Source organism: Plecotus auritus, assembly GCF_963455305.1.
Source record: "Plecotus auritus genome assembly, chromosome: 9".
NCBI lineage: Eukaryota > Metazoa > Chordata > Mammalia > Chiroptera > Vespertilionidae > Plecotus > Plecotus auritus.
The window spans coordinates 107,147,142-107,172,469 of record NC_137783.1 but is presented as its reverse complement, the minus strand read 5'-3'; the positions used below and the strand labels follow the sequence as shown (position 1 = coordinate 107,172,469).

General features: G+C 42.1%; 1 protein-coding gene across 3 annotated transcripts in view; it reads right to left on the bottom strand.

Moving 5' to 3' along the window:
• The window catches only part of RSF1 (remodeling and spacing factor 1), a 130,004-nt gene that overhangs the window by 30,518 nt on the left and 74,158 nt on the right, over nucleotides 1-25,328 (bottom strand). For 2 of the 3 annotated variants that reach the window (XM_080641796.1, XM_080641798.1), the window contains exons 5-7: nucleotides 24,541-24,695; nucleotides 3,093-4,855; nucleotides 1,024-1,230 (exon numbers count right to left, since the gene is read on the bottom strand). In XM_080641796.1, the coding sequence (XP_080497922.1) occupies nucleotides 1,024-1,230; nucleotides 3,093-4,855; nucleotides 24,541-24,695 (2,125 nt within the window). The remainder of the gene's footprint in view (nucleotides 1-1,023; nucleotides 1,231-3,092; nucleotides 4,856-24,540; nucleotides 24,696-25,328) is intronic. The other variant, XM_080641797.1, reaches the window with a different exon arrangement.

The window sequence follows — 25,328 nt, the reverse complement described above, 5'->3', positions numbered from 1 at the left end:
TTACATTTCCTTCTATTTAATAGTTGGAGCCTGCCTTTAAAGTCAAATGTATTCAAAAGAACAGAATAGTTGCATAGAATTGGGCATATCAAGAGTGTTTCTTCAATAGGCTCTTTAGAAAGCACTGATGAATTGCAGAAATCCTATATAATAAAATATGCAAAGTGACCGAACGGCAGAACAACCGGTCGCTATGACGTGCACTTACCACCAGGGGGCAGATACTCAATGCAGGAGCTGCCCCATGGTGGTCAGTGTGCTCCCACAGGGGGAGTGACGCTCAGCCAGAAGCCGTGACGAGCGCAGTGGCGGTGGTGGGAGCTTCTCCCGCCTCTGTGGCAGTGCTAAGGATGTCCTACTGACGGCTTAGGCCTGCACTATGCGGGCCTAAGCCGTCAGTTGGACATCCCCCGAGGGCTCCCATACTGCGAGAGGGTGCAGGCTGGGCTGAGGGACTCCCCTCCCCACCCAGTGCACGAATTTCGTGAACCGGGCCTCCAGTGTATATATATATATATATATATGTAGGAACTGGTTTTCCTGATTTAGGTTACTTACTTACTGGGTAAGAAAGTTCCATGTAAATTGGTCACTATCCTTCTGAAATTATATCTGAATATATTTGTACTCTTAAATTTTTTTTAGAATTGCCCATTTCCTAAAGTTGTAAATCCTACCAGGTTAACTACTTGATTTATACGTTGTTACAGAAAGGCAGTAAGGCCCCAGGCCTTACTTATTTACAGCTGGCACATCAGAACAGAACAGAAATATTTGAATAACTTCATAGATTTGTGAGAGAAATTAGGAGTGTATTCTTATTAAGAGGAAATAACAACAGCTAGCTAGGCAGAATAAAAGCAGGATCCTGACCTTCCCAGAACTGGGTTATTTAAGAAATAAAAATAAACGTTATTTTGCACACACAAGCTCTGCAGCATTAAAAAATTCAAATCATGATCAAGCCCAGAAGAGTTAGGCTTTGGAAAACCATAGCATGCCAGTAAGGTGAGTATTACGCACTAGCTCAGGATGGTTTGGAAGGCCACATTTTTTGCAGGGTTCATCATCATCCGCTAGGACGGCTTCTTCACTCTCCTTTTCTCCTTCCTCTTCTGAAGCTGCAGATGACTTTTCACTGTCAGATCCTTCACTTTCATCGTTGCTGGAATATTTCCACCTGCCACGTGTTCGAGAACCAGTCCATCGAACTTTGCCTTTGGTTTTTACCTTGTATAAAATAAAAAATTGGGATAATTTTTATAAGAATGTAAAAAGAAAAACTATTATATGTCCCTTGCAGAATATTTAGTCAATACATAAAGAAAAGGAAAATTATTGTAGCTTCTTCACAGATACACCTACTTTTTACATTCCCACTATGTTTTCTATTTTGGGGGGTATTATGATAAACACTATCTTATAAGTATTTTCCCTAGTCATAAAATATTCTCCTAACATCATTGTAAATGACTATATAATATGCCATCGTGTAGTTGTATTTCTCTAATCCTCTACTAGACAGACATTTAGGTAGTTTCCCATTTTTTTTCAACTGTATCCTTGTAAATATAAACTTTTACACATAGCTCTGTAGTTAGGATAAATTCCTCGAAGAGAATTCTGGGTCAAAGGCCATGCACATTTTAAAGGCTCTATAATAGAGCACTGACTATGTTCTCACATTTTATTATACAAAGTTTTAAATTTCCACATCAGAGATTAATATAAAAAATTTTAATGGGTCAGAAATGCACATAAAAATCCTGACAAACTTAAAAAATATATTATTCAGAATAAGTTTATAATGTTGTAAATTGCTTTTCATTTTCTGGTTGCACAATTTTTATATATTTTTATTCATTTCAGAGAGGAAGGGAGAGGGAGAGATAGAAACATCAATGATGAGAATCACTGATTGGCTGCCTCTTGCACGCCCCCTACTGGGGATCAAGCCCGCAACCAGGGCATGTGCCCTTGACCGGAATTAAACCCGGGACCTGACCCTTCAGTCCAGAGGCCATGCTCTATCTACTGTGCCAAACCAGCTAGGGCCACAATTTTTAAATTTATATTTTAATTTCTACAGTGTAAGTCCTTATCAAAGACCAACATAATTCTAGGAGAAGGGGAAATTTTTTTAAAGAATTAAAAATTCAGTATTCCAGGCAATAGAGGATCACTTACAAAGATGAACAATCTGATCACTAAATAAATTAAAAACGAAAGTAGCACTTTTAATTATAACAAACTTCCATAGACTAGCCAAAGACTGGTACCAAATTTTGCTTAAATAAGAGGGACATCAGAAAAAAATTCTGGATTCTTAGACTAATATATTATATTGGGGAATATAGGCACTCTCATACCCGTAATGAGAGGATACATAACGAGACCATTTTTAGAAATGTGTCAATAACTGTCAAAAAATAAAATATACATGCCCCTTGACCCAGCAAATCCAATTCTAGGAGTCTATTCTAAAGAAATACTCACTCATGTCCAAAATGATCTTCAAAGCAGCATTGCCTGCAATAGTGAAAAATTGGAAACAACCTAAATGTCAATCAATAAGGGAGTAGTAAAAGAAACTGAGTTATATCTACACTATGGAATACTATGTGGCCATTAATAACCAATATATCTTACTGATGTGGAAAGAGTTCAAAGACACACTGTAAAGTGAAAAACTCAGATAAAAATGAACATATTTGATTTAACTTATTTTTTAAGTGAATAGATAAATATTTATAACATACACATGAATGTATGGAAAAAGGATTGGAAACTAACTGCTAATAGTGTTTATAGGACGTTTTCATTTTTCAATCCTATAGGTTGGGTATTATTTGAGTAGCTTGCAGTAAGAATGTATTTTACTGCCTGTAATAAAAAAAAAGTTTAAAAGATGATTAGACAGTCTGAAATAAAATGTCTGGGGATAATTACTGAGAAAAGACATCTCTGATATAGGAAGATATGTGTGTTTTTAAAGTTTTCTTTGAATGACTTTAGTCAAAAGCAAAAGCTACAAATACCTACAGCCAAATATTTCTAATAAAAATTAAATCTCAGAGTAGGAGAAATTTTACCTTGCTTACTTTAGAATTTGTATCTTTCTCCATTTTTTTCAAATTTTCCTTTTTGTCTGTTTTTTGCAAAGCTGTTGACTCCTCGTCCACTTCATCTTCTCCTTCCCCTCTTTTTTTATCAGCTTTCTGATCTCTGATCTCAGCCACTTTGGCTGTGGGTCTAGATATTCTTGGAGACCTCCTTAAAGTACGACCCACATTTGTTTTCTCTTCTTCCTTTTCCGACTTCTCTTGTTTGGTTTCTGGTTCTAGAATTTTGGGAGGAGATTCTGGCTTCTTCTTCCGACTGGATATCCTAATTGTTAATTTGATGCCCTCCTTTTGCCTTTCAGAGGTTATCTCTGTGTTTTCTGGGGCAGTGGTTTCTTCTTCAGGAATCAACTTATATTTAAATTTGTTTTTTTGCATAGAACCTTTTGTGTCAGAAGGGTCCTCTGCACCAGAGGTCTGGGCATTGTCCAGGTTGTCCATTTCTACCTTCATGGATTCAGAATCCTCTTTCAGAACTTCTGAGTCTGTTTTTTGCAGGGACTGACCCTCAACAGAACTTGTGCTCTGACACTCCACCATTTCTTTTTCTGAGGCTGGTTTCTCACAATGGCCAGCCATGTCAGATAGTGAAGAAGTTTCAGCTGCCCCGGGAGAGCCCAGCATTACTGACTCCAGAGGACTCTTAGGAACCTCCTCTGGTATCGGACTCAATCTTTGTGGGTCCTTATCAAGAAAGGTCTTTTGGGACTTTTCTAACTTTTCAAGACATTCTATGACTGGTGGACGCTTATCCTTATTTTTGGGAGACTTCTCTTCAACTTTCATGGTATGGAATTCAGCAGTGGATAAAGCAGTTTTTAAAGAGAGATCAGTTGCCATCTCAGAAGCCTCGAGAGAGGTTTCCATTTCTGGAGGACCAGTTTCCTCTATCTGCTCTTTTGGACTCTGGGTCTCTACAACTGATATTGAACTTTCTGCATCTTTCCCTAAAGGAACCACTTCTTTCTCCAGGTCACCTTTTTTAATACTTATTATGACAGAATTTAAGGACTCTGCTCCGTTTCCCTCCACGATGACACTTTTATCCTTAGAGGGGCTACAGCTATCTTCCTTTGTATCATAAAACTTTGTCTCCATTTGTTCTGTCTTAAAATTTGGAGTTACCTTTTCATCACAAACTTCTCCATTTACCAGCTGTTTCCCTTCATGACCCAAAGCAGTGATTGCAGAAATCCTTTTATAAGTCTCCTCCTCTTGTTTTATTTCATCCTTCAAAAATTCTTTTGTTGGAGTAACTGATTTACACAAAGGTCCTTTGATTGGACTGTCAAAATCATCACTCAGTTTAATTTCTCGTTTTTTAAGTGGTATCTTGGCCTGCTGGTCATTTTTAAGTTTCTCAGTTTCTTCAGTAGACTTCTCAGTAATTTCTTGAGTAGATTTAACATTGACACCAAACTCCAGCCTCTCGGGCTCCAGCTTCTCCACACCTCCTTTGATATCTTTAGGGTCTGCTTTACATTCCTTCATTTCAACTTTAATGGGTTTGACATTTTCCTTGAAGGCATCACTTTCTTCTTTGATAATCTTTTTTCCCTCACTTTCCAGCAAAGGTTTTTCTAGCTTTACTATAACTGGCATTTTCACAAGTTCCTTTTCATCTTCTTTTTCTATTTTCACAGTCGTTTCTTCCAGAGCATTGGGTATAGAACAGTTTTCTGAATCTACTGGCTGCTCTTCACTTTTCCTCTTTTCATTTTCTTTCTGTTCCTCTAAAAATCAGAAAAAGTTTACATGAATCCAAGCAATCAAGATATATAAAATATAAAAGGCTTAACATATATTTCCATTTGAAGTTTCTCTCTTAAAAGAGGTAACTTTTGTCACGGGACATTTAACAACAAAAAATAAAAATAGCCCTGACCGGTTTGGCTCAGTGGATAGAGCGTCGGCCTGCGGACTGAAAGGTCCCAGGTTCGATTCCGGTCAAGGGCATGTACCTTGGTTGCGGGCACATCCCCGGTGGGGGGTGTGCAGGAGGCAGCTGATCAATGTTTCTCTCTCATCGATGTTTCTAACTCTCTATCCCTCTCCCTTCCTCTCTGTAAAAAATCAATAAAATATATTTAAAAAAATAAAAATAAAAATAAAAAAATAAAAAAAAATAAAAATAAAATCTAACAAAAGAAAATTACCAAACTCTAAAGTATAACCTCTAGATATTAAAAAACTATTATTTAGAATGACTCAAATTTCTGCTTTATATTTTAGCTTCAGTGTTCTCAATGGAATGCAAATATTTATACAGCTCAAATAATTTATATAAGCTCAAAATATGGCTCAAGTAAAACTAAAAATATTATATGAAACATTTCCAAAAAACTGTATTTGTTTGAAGAACTGACGATTGTTCTTTGTAAGACATTGAGCACTTCATTTCATTGAGGCAACATGAGAATGGCAGTGGAAAAATTTGTTTTATGTTTTATTCAGATTATAAAATTAACACAATTCTGTACAGAAAATGTGAAAAACAGAGGGAAAAAATGCCTATAATCCTAATACCCACAATCATTACTAATATTTTAAGTTACTTCCTTCTAGTCTTGTATATTTTTGACAAAGTCATGATCATGTTGCCATTTTTTTATTGAAACATCAGTACTTTCTTATATTAAATGCTTTATTCAAAAATTATACTTAATCATATAACACTCCCCAGTGTGGTTTTATTATAATTTACTTTATTAAATGCTATTATTAACATTCCAGGAGTTAATATTTTAAAAATACACTAATAGGTTTATCTGTCAATTCTTTTTGTTGTTGTTAATCCTCAACCAAGGATATTTTTTTCCATTGCTTTTCAGAGAGTGGAAGAGAGGAAGGGAGGGGGAGAGAGAGAGAAACATGTATGTGAGAGAGACACATCAATTGGTTGCCTCCCACACGCACTCCAACCAAGGCAGGGAGCAAACCCACAACCCAGGTATGTGCCTTTGACCGGGAATCAAACCTGCGTCCCTTTAGTGTGCAGTTCAATCCCGTAACCACTAAGCAATACCGGCCAGGGTTATCTGTCAATTCTTTTTACTTTATTGGTTACATATGTCCAGCTTTTACAGAGTACCTAATACTGCAAATTTAAACAAAAGCCATATTTAATAAGTGGCATAATCTGTATATAAGATTACAAGACTGCATATATGCTTGTGCTCAATCTGAGCAGAGTGTTTTCAGAATTCTAAATTTACTTATATTTGCATAGAATCTCACCCTATCCTGCCAACTGAAAAATCTCAATTCTAAATTAAGTTGACCAAGATAATAAGAGTTACAAAAAATTTGAACTGATTCTTGCAAGTTGATAAACCACAGTTATAATGTATTTCATGGCAATAAAATGGAATGAACAGAAGTGAGATGAAGTAGAAAATATTTTATACAAGAATTCACTATTTCTTTAAAAGTAAAACTTTATTATAAACTATTTCTTTTATGTTCAATCATTCTGCAAATAAAAATTCAAAAACCACTGAGAACCATTTAGACCCTGAGATAAGTATTGTTCCTCCCTCTTTACATTGTTAGTGATTTAATTTATACATGCTGCTAATAAAATTAAAGACATCACAGTAAATAGCTAATTGATGTCGTCCCTTTCCCACTGATAAAGTAGGTTTGCTAAATTCCTGTTCATTGAGATTGGTTACCATATCAGCAAATCTAATTAAATGAACTTCTTGGTTAACAATTAAAAGATAGAATACCACTAGAGGCCCGGTGCACGAAATTCGTGCACGGGGGTGGGGGGGGGGGGGCGGGCGGGTAATCCCTCAGCCCAGCCTGCACCCTCTCCAATCTGGGACCCCTCGAGGGATGTCCGACGGCCAAGGTAGGATCGGGCCTAAATGGGCCATCAGACATCCCTCTCACAATCCAGGACTGCTGGCTCCCAACTGCTTGCCTTCCTGATTGCCCCTAACCGCTTCTGCCTGCCAGCCATCATCCCCTAACCACTCCCCTGCCAGCCTGATTGATGCCTAACTGCTCCCCTGCCAGCCTGGTCACCCCTAACTGCCCTCCCCTGCTGGCCTGATCGCCCACAAGTGCCCTCCCTTGCAGGCCTGGTCCCTCCCAACTGCCCTCCCCTGCTGGCCATCTTGTGTTCACATGGGGGCAGCCATCTTGTGTGTTGGAGTGATGGTCAATTTGCATATTACTCTTTTATTAGATAGGATAGAGGCCTGGTGCACGGGTGGGAACCAGCTGGTTTGCCCAGAAGGGAGTCCCGGATCAGGGTGGGGGTTCCCTTGGGGCATGGGGCGGCTTAGGTAAGGGGGTTTGCAGGCTGGCCACGCCCCCCCCCCCCCCGGCGACCCAAGCGGAGGCCCTGGTATCTGGGATTTATTTATCTTCTATAATTGAAACTTTGTAGCCTTGAGCAGAGCCAAGCCTCCTGCTTGCTCCATGGCCACAGCCATTTTTGTTGGGATTTATTTATTGAAACTTTGTAGCCTTGAGTGGAGACCAAGGTAGGCCAGGGCTGCGGAAGCTTGGTTTCCTCCATCGCCGGGGGCAACTCAAGCCTCCTGCTCTCTCCAGCTCTGTGGCTGCTGCCATTTTTGTTGGGATTTATTTATCTTCTATAATTGAAACTTTGTAGCCTTGAGCGGAGGCCAAGGCAGGCCAGGGCAGGCAGAAAGATTGGCTTCCTCCATTGCCGGGGAAACCCAAGCCTCCTACTCATTCCGTGGCTGCAGCCATCTTGGTTGGGTTAATTTGCATACTTGCTCCTGAATGGATGGTGGGTGTGGCTTGTGGGTGTAGCAGAGTGATGGTTAATTTGCATATTACTCTTTTATTAGATAGAATATTTAAAAATAACTCCAGCCTAATACTAAGAGTTTACTGAACACAATTTAATATTTCTTCTATATATTTTGGTTCAGAAAGGAACTCAGGATTTCATTATGACTCTCACCCAAGAGGTAAAACGACAGTATGACCATATTGTGCTGTAAGTCTGTTAAGTGATAAATATCATTACAATAGCAACGATATTATAATATACTAGATGCCTGGTGCATGAAATTCGTGCACTTGGCGGAGGGGGTGGCAGGGGGAGGAGAAGGGTTCCCTAACCTGGTCTGTGCCCTCTCACAGTGCGGTAGCCCCGCGATCCATCTCCCCAAAGAGGTAGGCCCCGCCCAATCATCTGGGGCTCCTCGATAGATTGCCCCAAAGAGGTAGGGCGGAGCCAGGGGACCCATGCAGGAGGACCCCTGGCAGCACTGCACGGAGGCAGAGCTTCCAGGACCTGCCTCTGCAGCTCATTGCACACACAGACCCCGTGCCCACACAGCCCCGCCCACCCGCACACAGTCTCCTGTTGATGGATTGTTATGGTGTGAGGGCATCATGGTGTGAGGGCGTGAACACATAAGCTTTTATTAGTATAGATATGTGTCAGTAACATGGTGTACACCTTAAATTTAGTTACATGTCAAATTTGTATTTTAAAAAAGGAATAAAAGTCACACCTATATTTTTTTTCTTTAATCCTCACCCAAGTATCTACTGAGAGAGAGAGAGAAAGAGGGGGGGGGGGAAGAGAGAGAGAGAGAGATCAATTGAAGGGTTGTCTTCCATATGCTCCCTGACCAGTGATCAAAACTGCAAACTGCAACCCAGGTATGTGCCCTGACTGGGAATGGTACTGGCAACCTTTTGGTGCATGGGAAGCTGCTCAACCAACTGAGCCACTCCGGCCAGGCAAAATGACACCTATATTTTTACTTGGAAAAGTGGTGAATAAGAATTTCTCTTCAGTTATTTGAAACTATTTTGATTTGAGTGATAACATGGCAAAATAAAATGAGGAATAACATTAGATTCAAGACTCCTGGGTTCACTAATCTTAATTCAGCTAGTGGTGTATCTTCGGACATGTCACAAACTCTTTGGTCCTCATTTCTTTGTCTACACATAAAGCAGCTAGACTAAGTTACCTTCACTAACTCATATTTCTCTTAATTAAAAAATGTTAAATCCTTGGCATTTTTATGTTTGGCTCAGTTCTTTTAAGAGAAAAACATGACAACAATTACTACTCTACAACTACAAATACCATCATTGATGTGTCCCTGAAACTGTATAATGAACAGGAGAACCACAAGAGCAATGAACCTTTAAAGAAAAATCATAACTGGTAAAGAGGGCGTTCAGTCATACAAGCATTTCCCCAAAGTTTTGTCAAAAGAACCAAAAAAGAGGATGCAATTGAGTTTAAGAGACATGAAATTTGAAGTGACAAAACTCAAGGAAAAATAAACTTCAAAAATCACATTGCAGCAACAACAGTGCTTGACAAACTTGAGATGAATCAAGAGAAGTGTTATGTAGTATAGATTTTTAAAGCCAATTCATTCATTTACTGAACAAATATTTATTGAACACTTATTATGTGCTTTCCAAACCATCCCAACCGGAATCACTGTGTAATGAAACACTGGATGCTCTATATAAGTTAACAGTGAAGGACATTGCTAGTTACCTATCCAGTGTCTATCCCCAACTCTGATTTTGTTCAGGAGGGTACTTCCCCTTTTCATTAGGCATTGTAAAATGATGATATCTCCATTTTATTATTCTTTTTTTTTTAAAATAAATCTTTATTCAGATTATTACAATTATTTCTCCTTTTTCCCCCCATAGCTCCCCTCCACCCATTTCCCACCCCACCTTCTGCCCTTACCTACCCCCCACTGTCCTCATCCATAGGTGTATGATTTTTGTCCATTCTCTTCATGAACCCCCCATGCCCCTTTCCCCCTGAGAATTATCAGTCCACTCCCTTTCTATGCCCCTGATTCTATTATATTCACCAGATTATTCTGTTCCTCAGGTTTTTAATTCACTTGATTTTTAGGTTCGCTTGTTGATAGATATGTATTTGTTGTTCATAATTTTTCTCTTTACTTTTTTCTTCTTCCTCTTCTTTAAGAATACCTTTCAGCATTTCATATAATACTGGTTTGGTGGTGATGAACTCCTTCAGCTTTTTCTTATCTGTGAAGCTCTTTATCTGCCCTTCAATTCTGAATGATAGCTTTGCTGGGTAGAGTAATCTTCGTTGTAGGTTCTTGCTATTCATCACATTGAAAATTTCTTGCCACTCCCGTCTGGCCTGCATAGTTTCTGTTGAGAAGTCAGCTGACAGTCATATGGGTGCTCCCTTGTAGGTAATTAACTGTTTTTCTCTTGCTGCTTTTAATATTCTCTCTTTGTCTTTTGCTCTTGGCATTTTAATTATGATGTGTCTTGGTGTGGTCCTCTTTGGATTCCTTTTGTTTGGGGTTCTGTGGGCTTCCTGGACTTGTAAGTCTATTTCTTTCACCAGGTGGGGGAAGTTTTCGGTCATTATTTCTTCAAATAGGTTTTCAGTATCTTGCTCTCTCTCTTCTTCTGGCACCCCCATAATTCTGATGTTGGTACGCTTGAAGTTGTCCCAGAGTCTTCTTACATTATCTTCAACTTTTTGGATTTTTTTTTTTGCTTTTTGCTTTTTCGGTTGAGTGTTTTTTGCTTCTTTGTATTTCAATTCTTTGACTTGATTCTTGGGTTCCTCTATTCTGTTTCTGGGTCTCTGTATAATATTTTTTATTTCAGTCAGTGTATGTTTAATTTCTAGTTGGTCCTTTTTCATATCTTCGAGGGTCTCGTTATATTTATCGGCCTTTTCTAGGATATTCTTAAAAAGTCTTATAACCGTGGTTTTGAATTCTATATCCAGTCGTTTGTTTTCCTCCATTTCTTTCGTTTGTGATCTGATTCTTTGACCCCGCATTTTCACTGCTTCCCTGAGTTGGTAAGGTAGATATTTGTGCTAGGTTTCCAATATGGCCCAGTGGGTCTGCTTCCCCAGTTAACCTGAGGTGGACACTCTTGGTGCACCCCTTTGTGGACTGTGTGTACAGCCTTGTTGTAATTAAGTCTTTATTGTTGTTGGTATCACTGGGAAGAATTGACCTCCGGGCCAGTTGGCTGTAAGGATCAGCTGTGTCTATGCTGGGAGAAGTTCGGTGCTGGAGACAGCCTTATAGGATTAGACTTGCCAAATTGCAATAGCCTCTGTGCTCAGCTTGGATGGGGTGGAGTCTCAGTTTTGGCTTCCTGTCAGCCTTGCCCTTGCGCGCATGTGCGCTTTCAGTCCTCCGCCTTCCCCAGCTCGAGTCTCCGCCTGAGAGTCCAGACTCCCCCCACAAGAGCGTGAGTCCCCAGGAGCTCGCCTGCAACTGGGGTTCACTGCAGTCAGAACTGGGGCTCAGTGCCCTCAGGAGCCTCTGACTCCCTTTCACTAGGGAAAGCCTGTGGCAACTTCCGCAGCCTTTGTGCGCACTAGCGCGCGCGCGGTGCGCACTTTCAGTCCTCCGCCTTCCCCGGCTCCCGAGTCTCTGCCCGAGAGTCCAGACTCCCCCCACAAGAGCGTGGGTCCTCAGGGGCTCGCCTGGAACTGGGGTTCACTGCAGTCCGAACTGGGGCTCAGTGCAGTCAGAATCCTCTGACTCCCTTCCACTAGGGAAAGCCTGTGGCAACCTCCGCAGCCTTTGTGCGCACTGGCCTGCGTGCGCCTTCAGACTTCTGCCTTTCCCAGCTCGAGTCTCCGCCCGAGAGTCCAGACTCCCCCCGTAAGAGCGTGGGTCCCCAGGGGTTCGCCCGGAACTGGGGTTCAGTGCAGTCAGAACTGGGGTTCAGTGCGGTCGGAGGCTTCCTTCCCCCTTCCGCCAGAGAAAGTCAGCCAGGCTCTCAGCCGCCCTTCCTCTCTGCGCGCACAAAGCCCCTTTGCCGTACCTCCAATTCTCTGTGAGCTTTCCTCTTTCCTTCTAGTTGTAGAATTTTCACTCAGCCAGCTTTCCTGTGGTTCTGGATGGTGTCCGTTCTGTCTTTTAGTTGTAGTTTTGAAATTGTTGTGCAAGGCAGCAGTTTAGGTGTTTACCTATGCCACCATCTTGGTTTCTCCTCCTCCATTTTATTATTCTGATATCTGTGATTTGTTGGAATAAATTCTATAAAAATTTACTAATTTACTATTTTGTTGTATAGTAGTACATTTCATATAGAAAAAATGGGATGAATGCTTCTTTTCATTTACTTAACAGTTTTCAAAAGAATAATTCAGTCCCCACTGGCAACCTCCAGAAGTAATCAGTTTTCCTTTTAAGAACCAAAATGAAATCATGGATTTAAGACAAAATCAATGTTTTAATCCATTTCCCCTGTTAATGCTTAAACTGTCCTATCTTTGGCAGTGGAAACCTCTTTTAGTTTGCCCTTGAAACTTTTTGATGTGACTCTGAAAGTGTCCATACTTTCTGAAAGACAACATGTATCTAGGTTCATTAAGCCCCAGAATTAGAATTAGCCACTTTTCTACAAAGCCTTGGTTTAGTTTAGTGAGAAACTGTGTTCGTGACACTCTGGTCACGAAGGATATTCACTGCTACCCAGTTGGCCACTGTTTCTAAGTCCTTCCAGGGGACAGAACTAGAAAATACATGTGTAAAATAAAAATCACTAAAAAAGTTAAAATAACTTATGAGCCCAGCCAGAGTGGTTGAGCGTTGTCCTGTGCACCGAAGGATTGCCAGTTTGATTCCCGGTCAGGGCACATACCTCAGTTGTTCCATCCCATCAGGGCATGTACAGAAGGCAAGGAAACGATATTTCTTTCACACTGATGTTTCATGCTTTCTCTCTCTTGTTCTCTCTCCCTTCCTCTCTCTAAGCATGTCAAGTAAGGATTAAAAAAATAATAACTCATGAGTTCAGAATACTATTTCAGTGTTTCCTTAACCTTTTCTATATTATATCTTATTTCTTTACCCACACTGAGAATCTTGGTTTTCAAGGACACCACAGATGACATAATTAGAATATATTATTTTTTCCTCATATTTTACACAAAATATTTTCAGAATAACAATACCAACATAATCACCAAAGTGATTTAAAAAGTAAAAAAGTTTTTGTGTACTCTTCCCATGCTTTCTCTATTTGTTTAGTCTTGTTATATCTTCAATGTCAAAGTACATAGCCAATTAAAGACCATATGTCTCCTTGCATCTGTCATTTATATTTAGTTACATGTAATTTCAAATTTAATGCTCATCCAACATTCTTCTATAAATTTTTATTTTGAAATAATGTTTAAACATACAGATAAGTTACAAAAATAGTTCAAGTACACCTTCACCCTTTTTTCCCTAAAGTTAACAACTTATATACTCAGTACAATTATCAGAACTAGGAAATCAGCATTAGTAAAATATTACTAACTAAACAGATTTTATTTAAATTTCTCCATTTCTTCCCAGTGTCCCTTCTGTTTGAGAATCCATATCTTACTTTATTTTTCCCCTTTGTTTCCTCTAATCTGGGACCGTTCCTCATTCTTTCCCCTGTTATTTCTGACCCTGACACTTATTTTGTAGTATATCTCTTAACTTGGGCTTGTTTTCTCAAAGTTAGATTGAGATTATACATTTTTGACAAAAATGCTACAAACGAGATGCTGTGTATTATATCAGAGAGTACATGATGTCAATACTTGATGGTTCAGTTAAGGTGCTGTTGGCTGATTACTCCACTGTAAAGGTACCATTTCCCCCTTTCTAAAAGGTAAATATCTTGGGGGAGATTATGCTAATATCCTGTTTCTCCATAAACCTTCAACTACTAATTTTTGCATCTGTCAGAGACCTTTGCCTGCAACAATTATTACTGTAGTACTTCCCAATGGTGATTTTTTATTTCCCTCATTCCTTCAATATCAACTAACTGATATTCACCCAAAGCTGTTGCTTCACTTCCATGTATTTATTTACACAATTATGTACTTACATAAGTAGGAATTCAAGGATATTTTATTCTATGCTTTAAAATCTACCATATAAATCTATCATATAAATTTGTTGTTAAAGTTTCTGATTTCAGCACGGGGAGCTCCTTCTGGTTGGCACCTGTATCCTGCGGATATGCCCAAATTCTTTTTGGGCACGTATTAGTTTCTGGCCATCTAAGATGTTCCAAGTTCATCCTGTTTTTTAGCTGACCTTCCCCTGAATCAATCTTGTCTCTACGGAGTGCTGGTTCACTTTATTGGAAAATGATATGTATATATATAAAAGCCAAGCGACCAGAACGACAGAACAACTAGTTGCTAAGATGCGCACTGCGGCAGCCAAACGGCTAGATTGGCACCCTGATTGGCTCCCCCAACACCTCCCCCCAGCCAGCCCAGCCCCCAATCAGCCCCCCCACCCCAATCGAGGGCGGGGCCAGCTGGCCCTGCCAACAATCGGCCTGCCCCTGATTGGCCCCCCATCAGGGGTGGGGCCAGCTGACCTCCCATGGTCCCCCCAGCCCCAATCAGGCCCCAATCAGGGGCAGGGCTGGCAGCCAACCTCCCATGGCCCTTCCCCCACCACCGGCCAGCCCCAATTGGCCCCCATTGGGGTGGGCTGAATGGACCCTACCCATGTACGAATTCGTGTACCGGGCCTCTAGTTTTAAAATAAAAACATAAGCTAAGAGTGCTTATTGCTACTGGGATGTCATTAATCTTAGATTCCTCTCATAAACAGAGGTAGAGAATATAACAATGTATATCAAGCCACACAAACAAATACAATTATATTTATTTCTATATCACCCACTACTGATGTTTTGTTAGTAATTTTGGCTATCTGAAGCTCATTTACTAGAAGATTCCTAAAGAAAGACTAATGGGAAAATAGATGCTGCAACAGTTTATCTACAGTCTTTATCTGAAAGTCAATTTGGCTGGACATAAAATCCCTGTCTTATATTCCCCCTCTGATATACACTATGGCATTTTCTTCTGGCATAGAGAAGCCTGGTGTTCTTTCCCTTAAGTCACTTTGTCTGGATAGCTAAAGTATTTCTTTCTTCAAAAACAGTAATTTTACTAGAATATGTCTTGATATTAGTTGTTCTGGGTTCATTTTCCAAGGTATACAGTGTCTTTTCAACATGCAGACGCCCATCTTTATTTCAGGAAGTTTTGTGAAACACAGGCTAGTATTGTTGTCTGTTCCCTTGCTTTGACTTTTTGTTTGGAGACCCCTGTTAAATTTTCTCTGCCTATATTCAAGTCCTTATCTCTTTCTCTCAAATCTTTATCTCTTTCTTCATTTCTTCTTTATTAAAAAAAAATGCAGCTACCATTTGCTATTTTATACTTAGTCATTCTTTTAATTTTATTTTTCTTTATTTTTATTGATTTCAGAGAGGAAAGGAGAGGGAGAGAGAGATGGAAACATCAATGATGAGAGAGAATCACTGATCCGCTGCTTCCTACACATCCCCCACTGGGGGTTGAGCCCGCAACTTGGGCATGTGCCCTTAACCGGAATCAACCTGGGACCCTTCAGGCCAATGCTCAAACACTGAGCCAAACCAGCAAGGGCCCATTTGCTACTTTTTAAAGACAATAATTCTTGCATATGTTTGGGCAGATGAATCCTCTGCTTTTTGAAATACCTTAACTCTTTCTTGAGTTCTACAACCGATGAAGTTATAGTTCTCATATGTTTTGTGAGAACGTCTTTTGGATAAGCTCATTCTCTGTAGTGGTTATTCTGCTTCTTATTCTCTTTTGTTCTTGTAATCCTATGAGATTTGACCTTGATCCTTTTTAGTTGATTATTTTTTGTCAAGTAGTTTTTCTAATTTGATAGCTCTAGAGCTCCCCATCTGTTATTTTTTTTAAATAGACTTTATTTTTTATTTTTATTTTTAAATATATTTTATTGATTTTTTACAGAGAGGAAGGAAGAGGGATAGGTAGTCAGAAACATCGATGAGAGAGAAACATCGATCAGCTGCCTCTTGCACACCTCCCACTGGGGATGTGCCTGCAACCAAGTTACATGCCCTTGACCGGAATCGAACCTGGGACCTTTCAGTCCACAGGCTGACACTCTATCCACTGAGCCAAACCGGTTTTGGCCCCATCTGTTATTTTTGTAAAATATTCAAAATTAAAGTGATTTACACTATAAGATTACCTAACTCTATTCCTTTACCATACTTTTATTAGAACCTCTGTTTTTGCTTGTCACTGTTGCTCCCATCCTACTTAATTTGGAGTCTATTATTACAGTTCAGAAAAAGGACACTATGGAGTTTTGTCTTGGAAGAGAACTTTGGCTGAAGAGATTTGAGAATTCATAAGGCCCAGAGCACCCCAGCTCCTCTAAGACCTTAAGTTTCAGATATTGTCTACAGTTTTAAATTTGCCATCAGTATGTTCTTTTTATGCAGGATGTGCAGGTTCAAAAAATGTTCTCTTTCTAATTCAAGGCACAACAAACTCAATCAGAAAAAAAAAGTTCAACAAATTCTAGAATCACAAGAGATTTCTTTTGTTTTTTCCCTTCCCTCTCCCCCTTCTTTCTTACTCTCTTCTCCCCTTACCCGCTCCCCCACTCTCCCAATCAGCACAAATCTTTCACTTAAGTATTGTGGTCTGTCTCCTATTGTTCATGACATAAAAATGCAAATTTGCCGAGCCAGTATGGCTCAGTAGATAGAGCTTCGACTGCAGAATGAAAGGTTCTAGGTTTGGTTCCAGGCAAGGGAACAAACCTCCATTGCAGGCTCCTCCCTGGCACAGGCCCTGGTATTCGGGGTGCATGCAGGAGACAACCACTATGTGTGTTTCTCTCACACCAATATTTCTTTCTATCTTTCCCTCTCTCTAAAAATCAATGGAAAAATATCCTCAGGTGAGGATTAAAAAAAAAAAGTGTTTGGCTCAGTAGTTGAAGTACAGGCCCACAGACCGAAGGGTGGAGGGTTTGATTCCTGGTCAAAGCTTTAATAACAGCTTATCTTTCTCCATTACCCATCACAATCCTTATTATGGATTATTTAATAATACTACAAGTATGGACTAAATTATGCCCCAACCTCAAGTTGATATGTTAAAGCCCTAATTTCCAAAGTGACTATATTTGGATACTAGAGGCCTGGTGCACGAAATTCCTGCACGGGGGTGTGTGTCCCTCAGCCCAGCCTCCACCCTCTCCAATCTGGGACCCCTCGAGGGAGTCCGACTGCCTGTTTAGGCCCGATCCCGGTGGTTGGGATTGGGCCTAAACGGACAGTCGGACGTCCCTCTCACAATCCACGACTGCTGGCTCCCAACTGCTCGCCTGCCTGCCTTCCTGATTTCCCCTAACTCCTTCTGCCTGCCAGCCTGATCACCCCCTAACCACTCCCCTGCCAGCCTGATTGATGCCTAGCTGCTCCCCTGGCAGCCTGTTTCCCCCTAACTGCCTTCCCCTGTAGGCCTGGACACCCCTACCTGCCCTCCCCTACAGGCCTGGTCCCTCCCAACTGCCCTCCCCGGCTGGCCATCTTGTGGTGGCCATCTTGTGTCCACATGGGGGCATGATCTTTGACCACATGGGGGCAGCCATCTTGTGTGTTGGAGTGATGGTCAATCTGCATATTACTCTTTTATTAGATAGGATAGAGGCCTGGTGCACGGGTGGGGGCCAGCTGGTTTTCCCTGAAGGGTGTCCCGGATCAGGGTGGGGTTCCCTTGGAGCATGGGGCAGCCTGGGCGAGGGGCCTGTGGTAGTTTGCAGGCCGGCCACGCCCCCCAGTGACCCAAGTGTAGGCCCTGGTATCTGGAGTTTATTTATCTTCTACAATTGAAACTTTGTAGCCTGGACCGGGGCCAAGCCTTCTGCTTGCTCCGTGGCAGCGGCCATTTCTATTGGAATTTATGTATCTTCTATATTTGAAACTTTGTAGCCTTAAGCGAGGCCTGGGCCAGCCAGGGTGTGCAGAAAGCTGGGCTTCCTCCATTTCCGCGGGCAACCCTAGCCTCCTGCTCTTTCCAGCTCCGTGGCTGCCTGCCGCCATTTCTGTTTGATTTTATGTATCTTCTATCATTGAAACTTTGTAGCCTTGAGTGGAGGCCTAGGCGGGCAAGGGCAGGTGGAAAGCTTGGCTTCCTCCATTGCCATGGAAACCCAAGCCTCCCTCCTGCTCTCTGTGGCTGTAGCCATCTTGGTTGGGGTTATTTGCATATCCGCTCCTGATTGGCTGGTGGGCGTGGCTTGTGGGTGTAGCGGAGTGATGGCTGATTTGCATATTACTCTTTTATTAGATAGGATTGGGTCTTTAGAGCGATAATCCTATCTAATAAGAGTAATATGCAAATTAACCATCACTCTGCTACATTTCTCTTGGGAGCAAGCAGAAGGCTTGGCTCCGCTCCAGGCTACAAAGTTTCAATTGTAGAAGATAAATAAACCCCAGATACCAGGGCCTCCATTTGGGTCACCGGAGGGCATGGCCAGCCTGCAAACCACCTCAGCCCCTCACACAGGCCGCCCCACGCCCCAAGGGAATCCTCACCCTGATCCGGGACACCCTTCAGGGCCAACCAGCTGGCCCCCACCCATGCACCAGGCCTCTATCCTATCTAATAAAAGAGTAATATGCAAATTGACCATCACTCCAACACACAAGATGGCTGCCCCCATGTGAACACAAGATGGCCAGCAGGGGAGGGAAGTTGGGAGGGACCAGGCCTGCAAGGGAGGGCAGTTTTGGGCGATCAGGCCAGCAGAGGAAGGCAGTTAGGGGTGATGAAGCCTGCAGGGGAGGGCAGTTAGGGGTGACCAAGCTGGCAGAGGAGGGAAGTTGGGGGTGACCAGGTCTGCAGGGAAAGGCAGTTGGGAGGGACCCAGGCCTGCAGGGGAGAGCAGTTGGGAGGGACCAGGCCTGTAGGAAAGGGCAGTTAGGGGTGACCAGGCCTGCAGGGGAGGGCAGTTGGGGGGGACCCAGGCCTGCAGGGGAGAGCAGTTGGGAGGGAACAGGCCTACTGGGGAGGGCAGTTAGGGGTGACCAGGCCTGCAGGGGAGGGCATTTAGGGGCAAACAGGCTGGCAGGGGAGCAGTTAGGCATCAACCAGGCTGGCAGGAGAGTGGTTAGGGGGTGATCAGGCTGGCAGGCAGAAGCGGTTAGGGGCAATCAGGAAGGCAGGCACGCAAGCAGTCCTGGATTGTGAGAGGGATTTCCGACTGCCCTTTTAGGCCCGATCCCGGTGGTGAGATTGGGTCTAAACGGGCAGTCGGACATCCCTCGAGGGGTCCCAGATTGGACAGGGTGCCATCTGGGCTGAGGGACACCCCCCCCCCCGGTGCACGAATTTTGTGCACCGGGCCTCTAGTTATAGATAAATGAGGTCATAAGGATGGAGCCTTAATCCAATAGTGCTGGTACACTTATAAGAAGAAGAAGAAACACCAGATTACTCTCTTTCCACACACACAAATAGAAGAAGCCATCTGAGGACACAGAAAGAAGGTGGCCACCTGCAAGCCAGGAAGAAAGTCCTCACCAGAAACTGAGTCTACTGGCACCTCGACCTGGAACTTCTAGTCTCTAGAACTGTTGAAAAATAAATTTGTTCTTTAAGCTCCAAAATCAAGTATTTTATTATGACAGGCAGAACAGAGTAATACTACATTAAAGTACATTATTGGTGATATAAAGCTGAACTTAAGCTTTATATCCAATATGCTAATATTAGCCACAAGAGGATCATCTGTAGGTTACTTTACTTACTATAATTAAAGAAATATTCTTCATTTCTGCAAAAATTGGCCCTCCCTCCCAGTTTTCTTGGTTTACTTCTATGGTGTGTGTGTGTGTGTGTGTGTGATAGATATGTCTTTATTGAATGGTGACCTCCTGGTACATAGGTCGATGCTCAACCACTGAGCCACGCTGGCCGGGCTACTTTTGTTTTTGGTTTTGTTTTGTTTTTTAGAATTTATTTTTTAAATATTTTATTGATTTTTTTACAGAGAGGAAGGGAGAGGGATAGAGAGTTAGAAACATCAATCAGCTGCTCCAGCATACGTCCTACTGGGGATGTGTCTGCAACCAAGGTACACACCCTTGACCAGAATTGAACCTGGGACCCTTGAGTCCGCAGGCCGACGCTCTATCCACTGAGCCAAACCAGTTAGGGCTACTTTTGTTTTTTTAATATTTGATAGAGACATTAATATTATAAATTTTTCCCACTTTATACTATGAAAACAATAAAATGTAAAGTATTAGGTCAAGCAACTGAGGAATAAGGCCAATTTTAGGGAACATAAGAAAGGACACTACAATAAACAGGAGAGTATGAGTCCCCCAAGGAGGGTAAACTATTATTCTGGTATAGCCCATTGTTGGCACGTACAAATGATGGTCCATAGTTACTAACTTTTCTAATTTTTTATTTTAAATGTTGACAGGAAATTAAAATTTTATTTATTTATTTATTTTTAAAATATATTTTATTGATTTTTTACAGAGAGGAAGGGAGAGGGATAGAGAGTTAGAAACATTGATGGGAGAGAAATATCAATCAGCTGCCTCTTGCACACCTCCTACTGGGGATGTGCCCGCAACCAAGGTACATGCCCTTGAGTGGAATCGAACCTGGGACCTTTCAGTCCGTAGGCTGATGCTCTATCCACTGAGCCAAACCAGTTAGGGCGGAAATTGAAATTTTAAAAATACACACGTGAAAACTTATGTTCCCACAAAACTCTGGATATGAATGTTCACCAAGGCATTAATCCTAATAGCCAAAAAGTCAAAACAAATCAAATGTTTATCAATTCATGAATGGATAAACAAAATAATGGAATATTATTCAGCCATGAAAAGCATGGCTAAACCCTGAAAACATGTCAAGTAAAAAGGCCACATATTGTATAATTCGGTTTACATGAAACATTCAAAATAGGCACATTTACAAAGAAAGAAAGTAGATAAGGGGCTTCATAGGGTTAGGCATAGGGAAATATGGAAATTGACTGCTTAATTCTTGCAGGGTTTCTTTGTGGAGTGATGAAGATGGTCCGGAATTAGACAGTGGTTATGGCTGCACAATAGTGTAAATATACTGAAAACCACTGAATAAAAATGGAGAATTTTAGTTTAGTTTTTGTTTTATTTTAAACAAAGCAGTACTGTACAGACCAATATAAACAAGTTTTCAGACCAAATTAAGTTTTCAAGCTGCAAGTATACAATTTCTATTCTTGACTAGAAATTCTTAAATGATACTCTTTTCTTATTCCACATATCCTATCTAATAAAAGAGTAATATGGAAATTGACCATCACTCCAAGACACAAGATGGCCACCCCCATGTGGACACAAGATGACCGCCACAAGATGACCTGCACAGGAGGGCAGTTATGGGCAGTTAGGGGTGACGAGGCCAGCAGAGGAGGGCAGTTAGGGGTGACTGGGCCAGCAGAGGAGGGCAGTTGGGGGTGACCAGGCCGGCAGAGGAAGGCAGTTGGGGGAGACCAGGCCTGAAGGGGAGGGCAGTTGGGGGGGAAGAGGCCTGAAGGGGAGGACAGTTGGGACCAGGACAGCAGGGGAGGGCAGTTGGGAGGGACCAAGCCTGCAGGGGAGGGGAGTTGGGGGGAACCAGGCCTGCAGGGGAGGGCAGTTGGGGGGGACCAGGCCTGAAGGGGAGGGCAGTTGGGGGCGACCAGGCCTGCAGGGGAGGACAGTTGGGGAGACCCAGGCCTGCAGGGGAGGGCAGTTGGGGAGACCCAGGCCTGCAGGGGAGGGCAGTTGGGGAGGACCAGGCCAGCAGGGGAGGGCAGTTGGGGGATACCAGGCCTGCCTGGGAGGGCAGTTGGGGGGGGACCAGGCCTGCAGGGGAGGGTAGTTGTGGGCAATGAAGCCAGCAGGGAGGGCAGTTAGGCGTGACCGGGCCGGCAGAGGAGGGCAGTTGGGGGAGACCAGGTCAGCAGGGGAGGGCAGTTGTGGGCGATCAGGCCAGTAGGGAGGCCAGTTAGGCCTGCAGGGGAAGGCAGATGGGGGGTGGACAGGCCTGCAGGGGAGGGCAGTTCAGGGTGACCAGATCGGCAGGGAGGGCAGTTAGGGGCAATCAGCCGACCAGGGAGCAGTTAGGTGTCAATCAGGCTGGCAGGGGAGTGGTTAGCGGGTGATCAGGCAGGCAGGCAGAAGTGGTTAGGGGCAATTAGGCAGAGGCAGGTGAATGGTTCGGAGCCAGCGGTCTGGATTGTGAGAGGGATGTCCGACTGCCCGTTTAGGCCCGATCCCACCGGGCGGTCGGATATCCCTCAAGGGGTCCCTCAAGGGGTCCCAGAATGGAGAGGGTGCAGGCTTGGCTGAGGGACACCCCCCATGCACGAATTTCATGCACCAGGCCTCTACTATGCCTATAATAATTAACAAAAGAAAGTCTTTTTCTAATTAGCAGAAAAGCACTAAATTAAAGGTTAGGTTTTTCTTCAACTTTGTTTTCCCCCATAAAAGTTCTCCTTAAGTTAAAAGTCCCTTCTAAATTAGAATACACTATCTAACGTGGAGTGAAAACATCTTAACTTTCATGGTGTTCTATAAACAGTTACTTCCAAGTAGCCAGATGGAACAGTCACCTCCTGGTGGTGGCGCAAGGTAGCACACTGTCCAGCTTTGGTCAGACCAGCCTGGAACCTCGCAGAGGTGCATCAGTGTCTTCTTATACCCCAGCCTCGTCTATGCAGCAAGACCAGGAACTTAACCAAAGTCACCACCGTTGGCTGGGCCCTCTGCAGCTCCCTCCTCTCATATGGAACAGAAAGCCACGATGTTTTAAAGCAGAGCGAGCGAAACCTAAGCCCCTCCTCTTTGGTGCTTTAGAGCTACTAAAGCAGGTGAAGGGGGGAAAAAAAACACAAAACGGGGACTCTTGGGCTGATGCTCTAACCACTGAACCAAATCGTCCAGGGCAAGGTCCCACTTTTATAGATAATGTATTTCTTCTTGGCACCTATACAGAATATGATCTTTTTGTATTATTGGCTGAGCCACCCCTTTACATCTCCCATGGTTAGATATAAAACATGGCCATTTAACTAATCTATATATATAAAAGCCAAGCGCCCGGAATGACCAGTGGTTATGACGCGCACTGTGGCAGCCAACCGGCCCCATTGGGGCCCCTATTGGCCCCCCACCCCAATTGGGGGCTGGGCTGGGCTGCCAACCGTCTGCGGCCCCTCCCCTCCACCGGCCCAGCCCTGATCAGCCCCCATCGGGGCAGGGCAGCTGGACCCCACCTGAGCATGAATTCGTGCACCGGGCCTCTAGTCATTAAAGAAAAATCTATTTTAGCTGTAAGAATAAGAGTGGCTATTTTATTCTTTCTCTAGTTCCTATTTCTTTTTCCTCCATGTCTGATTTCCAAATATCCAACCATAATTTTGTTACATTTTTCTTTATTATTCTAACAACATTAGATGTTCTCTAGACTGCAGCTTTAAAGTTCCCAACAGAAGGGCAATGTTTGTTTATATCCGAGAGTAATAAAAATGACAAACCAGAATCACATTTATTTGATCTTGTTATGGAACAGAACATAGTAACTACACCTAAGAGGATGGACTAAGGGATTGGGCTTTGGGGGCTGAATAAAAAGGATTACTCTGCCTAGCCAGTATAGCTTAGTGGTTGAGTATCAACGCATGAACCAGGAGGTCACCAGCTTGATTCCCTATCAGGGTACATACCCAGGTTGAGGGCTTGATCTCCAGTAGAGATGTGCAGGAGGCAGCCAATGTATATTTCTCTCTCATCAATGTTTCTATCTCTCTAACTCTCTCCCTCCCCCTCTCTCTAAAATCAAAAAAATCAGTTTTTTAAAAAAGATTGGGCGGTGGAGGAAGGTCTATTCCTCCAAGTAATGTGTAAGTACAGCATCAGAAGTGCACGGAACCCTGGCACAGTTGGTTGAGCATCATCCCAATGCACCAAGGTTCCAATGTAGATCCCGGTCAGGGAGATTACAGGAGGCATCCAATCGATGTTTCTCTCTCACATCTATGTTTCTCTCTCTCCCTCTCTCTAAATTAATAAAAACATATCCTTCGGTGAGCATTAAATAAATAAAAATGTACACAGAGCCCTGGCCAGGTAGCTCAGTAAGTTAGAGTGTCATCCCAATACGCCAAAGTTGCCAGTTTGATCACTGGTCAGGGCACCTAGAAGCAGCAACCAATGAGTGCCTTTAAACAAAAATGTTTAAAATAACGAGTTATAAATTATGTATATTTTACCACAATAAGTTCTCTAAGTATCTTCACATTCTTAAACCAGTAAAAGATTATGTTTTGATGGTCTGAACATTTTCATTTAAATTTTTTAAATGTCCAATATAAAAGAGCAATATACTCAATTTTCAATTTACTTTTAACTTAAAAGATCAACCTCCTTCTACAGGAAGCCTAACAATGTTTCATATTGAGAGAATTCCAATTTAAATAGTTAGGAAGAGGAGTGTAAAGAAGACAGAAGAAATTACAAAACAAAACACACAAAAAAAAACCTTGTTTAGGTGTTTCTTCCTCCTTTTTAGTCTCCTCATCATCTAAGCTGGGACTGTCCCGGGAAGAGTTGTCCTGTTGGATGGAGTTTTTCAATAGTATAGGATCAATTTGTGCTTTCAGGAGTGCAAGAGTCTCAGCCAACTCGTTTCGATTTCTAAACAGGGGAAAAAATAAGGCAACATAAAAATCTTTCTTCTATTCTAAAAAGAGTTTTCAGAATAATACGGATTAGAAATTAAAATTTAAAAACAAGAAAACACTTTAAGAAAAACCAAATCACTAGTACAAGCTAAACCGAATTAACTTTGAATTTTAAAATTAAGTATTAGAAATGAAAACATATTAAAATACACTAGTTTCCAAAGAGGAATCTTAAGACTATTCTCTGAATGGCAATGCAAATCTCTGGCTGAAAAGAACAGCTAGGAACAAATTAGGCAAAAATCAAAGCTTGATAATTTTTTAAAGTACTATGCAATACAAAAATCAATGTAAAACTTGCTTGAAGAAGCATTTCTTTTAATAGAATAATTCAAGTTCTTGATTCATTTGAAAAAAGACCTATTTTCCACCTACAGAGAGAATAACATTTGATATTGTTACAAAATTATGATCCAAGACTTTCTGAGTAATTATGGCAAAAAGTCAGCTGTAATAACACAGTTCAAAAACCAAAGAATTTGGGTTACTGGTGTTGTTTTGTCAATTACAGTTTTCAACTACAGGAAGAGAATTCATTTTGAATCAAAGATACAGGAAAATCTCAAATAAGTAAGATTTAACCTAT